This window comes from Urtica dioica, chromosome 5 (genome assembly GCF_054948205.1).
Source record: "Urtica dioica subsp. dioica isolate 48M chromosome 5, U.dioica_male_clone48M_v1_H2, whole genome shotgun sequence".
NCBI lineage: Eukaryota > Viridiplantae > Streptophyta > Magnoliopsida > Rosales > Urticaceae > Urtica > Urtica dioica.
This window is the reverse complement of record NC_142760.1, coordinates 540727-552014: the sequence shown is the minus strand read 5'-3', so window position 1 is coordinate 552014 and position 11288 is coordinate 540727. Positions and strand designations below refer to the sequence as shown.

The window sequence follows — 11288 nt, the reverse complement described above, 5'->3', positions numbered from 1 at the left end:
TAGTTTTCGATCCCTATAAAAATTTCATAACTCCTCTTCAAAACCAAATTGGTTAGTACAGGAAAAACTTACAAAATTTGAAACTACCATAACTCTTTCAAATGGTGCCCGATTTTCAAGATACTTGGCCTGTTACATTGTGGTTACAATATTTTTTTAATGTAAGTAGGCGTATAATGGGTTTTTGATTTCTAAAAAAATATTAAAAATCATTTTTGAAGCCAAAAGGGGTAGTCTTCGGCAATGTTTCAGAACTGAAATCTAGTAATTTGTGCTTAAAAAAGTTTCCTCTTTCACTCCAGGAGTAGGGATATTTATAGTTGGAGAATGGTTCTAACAACCCTTCTAAACGAGGGCATGGCGCACGCGCGCGTGCCTTTCCTCGGTGTAGGTGCGCCACGCGGGTGATGGGCACGGCACGCCCTTGATCTTAAGTCGCTAAGGCTAACCCTAACTATTTTTTCATGCAAAACATAAAAAATAGAATAAGACTTTGAGTCTGTCACGTCCCATCTTCATAATCTGCTTTCATTTTATTGTATTCTGGGCGTCTATATTATTACGTAGAATCAAACCAAACCAACATATTTATTTTTGTTGCAAAGTTATGGTTTGTTTGTTTGTTTGTTTTTTTTTTTGCTAGAAGTTGTAAAGTTATGGTTTAGATATCGGTTGAACAAGTTCTATTCAAGTTGTGATTAGTTATTAATTTTTTCACGATTTATTTCTTATTTTAACTTTTCGGATTTTCCAAAAAGCAGAAGAGAATAGTTAACTATTTCTGTCACTGGTAATAAAAGTCAACACACTCGTGTACATAATAGATACAAAGCATTCATTGTACGAACGAACTTGACTAAAAATTCTCAAGCCATTCATTGAGTTGAAAAGGGAGTTGGTCCTAAAGTTTAAACATTCAATAATATATGTTGCAAAATTCATATTCTTTTGTTTATTGTCTTATGGCCGTGTGATACATGTGTATATGTAAATTTGTGTGTGTGTGTGTGAGAGAGATAAATAGACAGTGATATAGCTGTGGATTGACTATATTTATATATATACATATATATTCTTATATATATATATATACTTATATATATATATATATATACTTATAAACTCGGTACAATATTTTTGACCATATGTTTGGGCCTTTTTTCTCTAATGCTTTAACACAAGTAATTATTAATTTATTTATTTTTGCATCAAATTAGTAAATATTTGTTAATTCTAATATGATAGTCTTCTTCACACTCCAATTTAGGAGCATATTATATATGGAATATATACCATATATAATATATCATGTATATATGTTGTTAAATCGGACGATATGGTTCATTATACAGCTTTAAGTAGAACTTGGACGTGATTCTTCTTGGCTCATAAATAAGAGATGACAATATGTTAATACAATTTTTCTTCTTGTTTATAATTTCACTTGACTTATACTTTTTTTTTTTTTTTTTTTTTTTTTTTTTGCGGTTTATAATTCCATCTAAAATAAAATGATGTTTGTGAAATGGTTAAGAATTTGAAGTATTCAAGAAATTGTATCTTTAAAAGTATTTGTGTAACGATTTACTTAGATTACTCAACGTATTTGGGCATAGACTAATTTATATAAGGGAATTATTCTTTATATAAGTCTACTAATTAAGAATCTAAAAAAAATTGTTTAACATCTCATGAGGTCATGGAGGGAGGCTCTTTGAGAGTAAAGCCCCTTAAAAAAAAAACTCTTCAAACATCATTTTATAAAATTTATTTTTTGTTATTATTCAAATAATGCATATAGTTTGCGTTTATAAAACTTAATATTAGTCTTCATATATATATATATATATATATATATATATATATATATATATATATATATATATATAAAAGAAATAAACGCGTGCATGTGAAATGGTTTACCTTTCAAAGAGACATCGAATAATTCAATGCATTCATGCATGTTGTCTACGAGGCAGTGTATTGATATTGATACATACAATACAACTACTATCATATATATATATGTACTAGGGCCGGTCCAACACAATTAAAGGTCTTTCACAAAATTTAAGAATTAAGACTCTTAACAAAATTACATGTATAAAAAAATAGGTCAATATTTACATGTGTTTTTGATATGATGAAATAAGTTTTTTTAGCGTTTATTATTTTTTAAAATTTGGGACTTTAGGCATGAGCCTAACTCGTACTCGTCAAGGGGAAGGGGCGACCGTGATATGTACATGGTCACATGTATTGATGTTGATGCATCTACCGTGATATGTACAATAAAGTGGTCACGACTGCCAACAAGACACCAGTCAGACAAAGAAAACGCCATTCAAACAGCTCATTTTCAAAGTTTCCAATCCTTAGTCAAGGGTCAAGACTCAAGAGACTATTATTATTATTGTTATTATTATTATTATTATTATTACATTTTGAGTAATAAACGGATCTATTATCATTAACAAATCTATTTCGTATAATCAATCAAAATGATAATTTGATTAATTCTATTGATGAACATAATGTGTAGTAACAAAAATACTCTTGCTTTTTTCAAATCTATTTTTTCACTCTCTCCATCTGCTCTCTTCTTTGAACTTCATGCCACACAAACAACCCAAAAAAAATACCTCTCTCTCTCATGTGACTTTACCTGGACAAAAACAAAAAAAAAAATCATGAAGCACTGTCTTCCGAATCGATGACTGGGAATCTTAGGGTTACGTGGCTCGTCTTCCTCGGCCTCGGGCCTCACCATCGCCGCAGTGATTCATTTGAAATTGAAGTATAATCTCCAAAAGAAAAAAAATTGATTTTTCTTCAGATTTGTTAGTGAATTACTGTTTCAACCATTGGAGAAGGTGTTGTAACAGAATGTACAACAATTGCTAAAATTTAGGGATTTGAAAGATAAACGATATGACTACGAAAATAATAAAAAGACACTAGAACTTGGTAACTCAGTTCGGCAAGTCGTGCCTACATCTGGAAGGTCTTTGCCCGGTGGAAAACAATTTACTATGATAACGTGGTACTATAAGGATTTACACTAAACCACTCTCTCGCTAGCTAGCCAATCTACATCTATCCTCTTCAACAGCAACTTAGGCTCCCCCTAAGTACGCGTTCCCCTCGATTCCCACATGAAATCTCTCCCAAGACTTCTTCACTGTTTTCCGAATAAATCAATAAAAAAACCTAACCTCTTGCTTCTAATACAATCACCCGTATATAGGCAACCAAGCACAAGTAATAAAATACCTTAAGAGCTAGAACACAAGTTGTTCTTAGCTACTAATCGGCGACCCAAAGTCTTTGAAAAAGCAAGACTATCGGCGAATATAAGAATCCTTGAACTATCAGCGCAAAAAATTATCGGCCTTAAACCTTAGGCATATTGAACCTTAGGCGTAATGGAACCTTAGGCAAAAAGAACACTAAGCTTAATGGATACAAGACTATTGGCACGAAACTATCGGCGTGAGACTATAGGCGAACTTCACGGCCAAGACTATCGACATAAGAATATAGGCGAAATTCATGGCTGAGACTATCGGCAGGCATACTATCGGTATGAAACTATCGGCGGACATACTATCGATGTGCATACTATCGGCATGAAACTATCGGCGGGCATACTATCGGTGAACCTACACAACCTAGGGAAAAAATGACCTCCAAGGCCCAATGGCCTACAAAACTCACTCAAGCTTCAAAGGGAAACGTTATAAATATCTCCATTTCATTCACTCTCAAGGTAAGTTCTCTCAACTTGTCAAAAATCTACACAATTAAGACCACTCTTTCTCTCTCTCTCTCTCTCTATATATATATATATATATATATCTCTCTCTCTCTCTCTCTCTCTCTCTCTCTAGAAAATATAGAGACGAGGACAAATCGTTCACCAAAAACGCAATACAACACGACTAATGTTGAGCGTCGGAGCGTGCACAAGGGAAAACTTCTGTGTGTCCCTCTAGTTCATGTTTCTTGCTTTTTAGGCGAATGAGATGAAGAACACAAATAAATTGAAGATCACGAGGAACCCAAAGAACACGATGACTCGATGAACACGAAGAACGTGAAGAACCGAAAGATCGCGAAGAACCCGAAGAACACGATGAATTCGTAAAACTCGATGAACGCGACGAACGCGAATAACACGAAGCCAAACTATTGACAAAGTGATGAGACAAGACGACGAGAAGAGATGAACTTCACCACATCAATCCTAAGTGCGGTCATAGGCTCCAGCCCTAGATCAACCCAAGGACGGTTCTACGTTACAACCCAAAAATGCAGTTAACAATGGTCACAAAATATTAGTTAGAAAGATAGAAACAGTTTTTACCTTTTCACTTGAAAGACTTCACCTTGATGTAGTTTAGCTCCACCAACCACGTACATGAGTCATAAAGACAAACTATATGGATGATCCATGTATTAGAAGTTTTTGTCTTATGCATAAAATGGTTGTGGATCGCAAACATGCTTAAATGTTTCTTTGTTGACATACAATCTTCCTTTGACTATTCTTATTGGATAATTTTTATCCATCATGTCGGCGTCGACTTCCGTTGGGTTTTTTATGAAGGTGTATGGCACTGCCTCGATTCGTTCTCGGGCAAGACACTGCCCTGGTGTGCTTGAAGTACTCCGACTTGTGTCATGGTTGGGGATCTTAGAAACACTACCCTTCGAGATTGGAGACAGTATAACTGGTTGTTGTGCAGGTTGAGTTCCCCGATGACCACTACCACCGGTGTTTAGAATTGAACTAATACGCGCACATTCGACAACGGGAGGGGGATGGGTGTCCTACTTGCAATTGCTCAATCTTCACTACCAAATTCAATTTTGTTTTGTCCGGTTTCTCCTTCCGAAGATACAAATATAATTTCAAACCTAGGTCGGACGCAATACTTACTGGGGGCACCGACCATTCTGTCTCATACGTAACATGGAGGTTATGAGTATAAGCTGATAGCTTTAGTGTGACATAAAATATCTACAAGAACTCTTTTTACGTCGCCTTCACATGTATTAAGACTGCCCCATTATTTTTGGTCTCGTAACGTTCAGATTTCACCCACCTAGCACTATGCTTGACAAAGGTATGACTGTCTCTCATCACTGCACATAATCCAAATATATAGAACAAATAAAAATTTGTAACAAAATAAAGTAAAATATGAGGCAAATGTGGAAGCGTCCAGAGTATTTTGTGACAACATGTTATCATGAAATACATATGTTTAGTGACAATGTTGTCACATAATCACGAAATTTCGTGATAAACATATGTTTCGTGATAATCTTGTCACAAAATCTTCAAACAAAATATGGGTTTCGTGACAATGTTGTCACGAATTTTTCAAACAAAATATGTGTTTCAAGGTCTCGAAAATACATTTTTGTGACATCATTTCACGAAATCTCTAACCAAATTTGGGTTTCGGTTGAAGATTTCATGACGATGTCATCACGAAGACCTTACTTTGTGCTAACATAGTTACAAAATCTTCAACGAAAATCTAGAGTTGTTTAGTGATTTGTGGACTTAGTCACTAAGAAATCTAACATATTTTGGGAGGGGGGAATGGTCCTACTAGCAATTTCTCCATCTCCACTATCAAGTTCAATTTTGATCTGTCCGGTTCCGCCTTCGAAGATGCAAATAAAATTTCAAACCTAGGTCGGACGCAATACTTACCGGGGGCACCGACCCTTCTGTCTCGTACGTAACATGAAAGTTATGAGTAGACTGTGAGATCTTTAGCATGACATACAATATCTGCAAGAACTCTTTGTACGTCGTCTTAACATGTATTAAGATTGTCTCATTACTTTTGGTCTTGTAACATTCAGGTTTCACCCATACACCGCTATGCTTGACGAATGTATGAATGTCTTTCATCACTGCACATAGTTCAAATATATAGACCAAATAAAAATTTGTAACAAAATAAAGTAAAATATGAGGCAAATGTCGAAGCGGCCATAGTAATTTGTGACAACATGTTATCATGAAATACATATATTTAGGGACAATGTTGTCACATAATCACGAAATTTCGTTTTATACATATGTTTTGTGATAATGTTGTCACGAATTTCGTGATATACATATGAAATATGAGTTTCGTGACAATGTTATCACAAATTTTTCAAACAATATATGGATTTCAGGGTCTTGAAAATATATTTTTGTGACATCATTGTCACGAAATCTTTAACCAAATCTGGGCTTCGGCTGAAGATTTCGTGACGATGTTGTCACGAAGACCTTACTTTGTGCTAGCAGAGTTACAAAATCATCAACGAAAATCTAGATCTGTTTAGTGATTTTCGGACTTAATTGCTAACAAATCTAACATATTTTGGGACACCATTCAACTACAAAAAATCTAGGTCTGTTTGAACAACTCAAACAAAAATTACCCAGACTTAATACCTAATGAAAAATTAAATAAAGAAACTTACCGGAAGAGAAAGGTCGGAGCTTGCTGCGGAAGTGGTCGCTGCCAAAGTGAGAGAGAGAAAGAGCCGGTGAAAAGGAGAAGACGAGGAAAAGAGAGAAACGAGAGAAAAGAGAAAGGAAGAGAGAGAAAATATATTTTGATTGGTTAGGTAAAAAAAATTGATAAAAGAAAAGAAAAATATGTTAATTGAGATAAGGGTAGATTAGGAGAAAAAATATTATCTCTCATCATTTAATATTTTTGCTGACCTTTTTTTTTTCAAAAGTGAGCAAAAGTAGAAAGACCACTTTTTTGGTCCTAGAAACGTCCATGTTCCAATATTTTTAACCCATCGTAGCCTGTTAGATTTTTTCCAAGCCCTGACCCGCTGGGTGATGAGCTGAACTCTCACATAGGTGGAAGAAGCTTAACAACATGTAGTTTGGTTTTTGGTTTAATGACACGATAATCCTCATTATTTCATGTGGTGAGTTGATGGCCGTCTGATCCACTGTCATCCAACGGTAAAGCTCTCTTTCGAAGGAACGGAAGAGATTTAAAACCCTTTTTTTTATTTGACCTAGTTACCACAACCACAAGGCAGTCATTCTGAGATGTACAACTTTTTCGTTCCGAGCAAAAAAAAAAAAAAAATCCCTTCGCCTCTCAAATCTCAATCACTTTGGCTCATAAATCTTGAAGAACTAGTCCAATAATAGATTTATTTCGCTGCAGCATTAGTCTTTCTTATCAACCCAAGATTCCATGCTTTTAGCTGATCATCTGTTAAGACTAAAGATTATAATATCGATATCAATATCGAGGTACTAATTTTACAGATGTATCGACTACCGATGAATATATCGACTAATATCATATAACAATTTCAATATCGACTACCGATTGTACCAATGATATTTCGATGATATATCGCTTACCAACTAGTATATCGACAAATATTCTATAACAAAGCATAATTATAAAAACTCAATATATACATATATATGTATATGTATGTATGTGTGTGTGGGTGTGTCTCTAAATTCGAATGCTACAGATGTAGTGTTCAAGAAAAAATCCAAATTATATATGCTCAAAAAATTTGTATAATTAAAATAAAAACATATTTTTATACCGTATAAATGATGTATACATATATGCATATGAGATATTTAATTTTATTTATTTATTAAAATAGTTTTATTTAAATTTTTATTAGTAAATTAAAGATATATAAGGTATATTGAATTTTATAAAATTTGAGGTATTTAGGGAATTACCATCTTTAAACAAGTTATTTATGAAATTTTCACAAACATATACACACAATATAAACTTGCTGCGCCAAAAATCTTTATTCTCTGTAAATTATTTATTTTCTTGCGCAAATGACTTTTTTTTTGTTTATCAATATTTACAATGGTATAGTCGATATTTAAGCTGGTATAGCCATTTAAATACCGGGAGTCTTCATTTCCCGGTATATGGACTTGATATCGTTGGTTACCGACGATGTTCAAAACACTGGTTCAGACAAGGTTGACAGATTCTTTAATTCGTTGTGCAAATATATATTTTCTTATATATTTGTATATTAATTGAGTCTATATGATATATTGGCTGAAAGCTTGGAGGCTTGAGTTGATATAAAATATTAATGTTGAAGTGAAAAATACTCTATTAAGAGGCATGCCTAAGAATTTGAAGCTCCAAGTCCATGTTTTTAGAGGCCCGACAAAATTCTACCCATTCGTGGCTTTATTCATTTTCTTAGTAAAAAAACAGCATAGCCAATTTTGATGATGGAATGAGCAGAACAAGATATAGTTTGGCTTTAACAGGATTTTGGAATTTCGGTTTGAATCTACTTGTCACCATGATTTATTTCTTTTAGTATGGTGAATTGGTTTCTTAGCATTTCTATACCTTTTTTTTTTTTGTTTTTGTTGAATGTAACCAATTAATATAACATAAAACACTACAAAATAATAACAAGATTCATCATAAGCTTAACTCATGATTTGCACTTTTATCACACTATTCAAACACACTCGGGTACGATTTGTTGACCCTTACATATATAGTGTTGTTATAATAATAATAATAATAAGAGAAAATGGCGGCAAAAATACCAATTGTTTTCGTCTTTATACAGTTTGTTACCTATTCTTTTTTTTCGCCGGCGAAAATATCAAATGTTTACTTTTGGTGTCGCCGTTACTACCAATTTTAAATGGACGGTCTGGATTCATTTTTAAAGTAAAAACTCGTTTATTAAGGTGATGTTTATTATATTCATTTTTAAAAATGAATATAATGATATATTTTATTAACTAACATAATAAAAAACGAGTTATATTTGTATTGGTATATCGTCTTTATTCCCAAATATTCCCCAATTCTCAAAATCGAAATCCAGAATCGAATGTAATGGCCGAAGAGCGTGGAAGTGAGGGTGAAGACGATTTCGAACTGGGTGAAGAAGAGTACGACGACAACGGAGAACACGAGGTCGACCTTCAGAACACGACTCTTCCTCAACAGTGGTGGGCCGCCGTGAACGAAACTTGTAACGTCGGCGATGATGGCCAACAAGACTCGGATGGGTCATGAGAGGAGAGCGACTTTGATAGTTTGTGCAGCGACGACGACGTCCAGACTCGGAGGGGGAGGTGCCGGAATGAGTTCAATCCACAGTCAAGGTTTGAGAATTTCAAGTTCAAAATCGGGATGGAATTTCCAACCATGACTCATATGAGGAATGTTCTGAGAGAAGTCTTTATTCAAAATGATAGGGATTTTAAGTACGTATTCAATGATAGTCAAAGAGTGCAAGCAAAATGTAGAGGCAAAGGGTGTAGGTGGGTTTTATACGCGAGGGTGAAAAATACTGATTACAAGACGGTTAGGATTAATAACCTTATAGACGAGCACGATTGTGGCATAGTTTTTGATAACACGCGCGTGACAAGCCGGTGGTTAGGAACACATTTCTTGGAGCAATTTCGGCTAAACCCGAACATGGACTACACAAGCTTCAAGAGTATGGTGTGTGCACATAAATTCAGCAACGCGTCCAATACCATGTTTTATAGAGCAAAGAAGATTGCAAGAGATACGTTAGAGGGGTCGGTGAAGGATCAATATGCTATTCTAGAGGAATACTGTAAACAATTGACATCCACTAACCCAGGTATTTGTTTCAGATTAATAAAATACCTGATTATGTAATGCATTTTTTTTCAAAATCTGATTACGTTGTGTGTTATAGGTACAACTGCTTTGCTAGAGACAACTCTTGATCATGGGAAAAGGGTGTTCAAGAGGGTTTACATTTGCTTCAAAGCGTGCAAAGATGGATTTAACAAGGGATGTAGACCACTGTTAGGCTTTGACGGATGTTTTCTAAAAGGATATTGCAAAGGTATGTTGTTGGTTGCTATAGGTATTGATCCAAATAATTCTCAGTATCCAGTAGCATTTGCAGTGGTTGAGAAGGAAAATACCGAGACCTGGACATGGTTCATGAAGCTTCTACACGAGGATCTTCAAGTTGAGAATGAAGCCAGGTTCACAATGATGAGTGACAGGCAGAAAGGGTTGGAGAAAGCTCTAGGTGATGTTTTCCCTGGTTCGGAGATTAGGTTTTGTGTTTGACATTTGCATGCGAACTTTAAGAAAGAGCATAGTGGATTGTTGTTGAAACAGATGCTTTGGTCTTGTGCACGAGCAACAACAAAAACAGAGTTTGCAAACAAGAAGATGTCAAAGCACATGTGTGGTTATTGAAGAAGGAGCCAAGAGAGTGGAGCAAGTCACACTTTAGATCAACAGTGAAGTGTGACATGCTTTTGAATAATATGTGCGAAAGGTTCAACGCAGCTATTATGCATGCTCGAGACAAGCCAATCGTCACACTCCTCGAGAAGATCCGCTTTTGGTTGATGTGCCGTTTTGCAACAAAAAGAAATGATGTTAAGAAGTGGCATCATCCAATTGGCAAGCGGATAATGGGGATCATTGAAAAACACAAGGGTGTTGCAAAACATTGTCAATCGACACTAGCAGGTAAACATTATCATAATCCGGTTTTTATTGCATAAGTGTAGTGCTAGCATAATCTGTTTTTTGCTTGTATATTACAGGTAATGCTAAATTTCAGGTCACTTTTCTTGGGGCCGAGTCTTTTGTGGTTGACTTGAGGGCCAAGGAATGCACTTGTCGGGGTTTTGAATTAAATGGCATTCCTTGCCCTCATGCGTTGTCTTGTATTTGGGCATCTAGACTAAATCCGGTAGACTTTGTCGATGAGTGGTACAAAAAGGAGGCATTTATCATGGCTTACAGTGGCATTATAGAGCCAATGACTAGCCCGGACAAATGACCGGAACCTGGAAAAAATCCGATTTTACCACCCCCTGATGTAGCTTTACCAGGCAGACCAAAGAAGAAGAGGAACAATGCCAATGATGAGCCACCTCCTGGTTTTCCAGACCCTTGCCATGCTAAGAAGCGCTCTCAGAGAGGACAAGTCAATAGATGCAGCAATTGTGGTCAACCGGAACATTCAAGACTCACGTGCAAAAATCCAAGACTCGATAAGGTAATCAATTTCCTTTATTATAGGTGAATTATTAATCACAAAATAACTCACTTACACATTATGGGTGAATCAACCCAAAAAAAGAGGAAGACCTCTCAAAGACAAAGACAAAAAGACCCCAGCGACTTTGAAGAGAGATGAGCGCCGAGAGAGACAGAAATCCAAGTCAAATGCATCCCAGCCAAGTTCAAGCCAAGCATCGCAGCCAA

At 35.4% G+C, this 11288-nt stretch overlaps 1 protein-coding gene across 1 annotated transcript; it reads left to right on the top strand.

The window, feature by feature from the left end:
- Positions 1-9221: 9221 nt before the first annotated feature.
- Positions 9222-10860, top strand: LOC149394634 (uncharacterized). The gene is made up of 4 exons (XM_089615260.1): positions 9222-9642; positions 9748-10120; positions 10348-10544; positions 10622-10860. The coding sequence occupies exons 1-4, from the start codon at positions 9222-9224 to the stop codon at positions 10858-10860; spliced, it is 1230 nt and encodes a 409-aa protein (XP_089471386.1).
- The last annotated feature ends 428 nt before the right edge of the window (positions 10861-11288 follow it).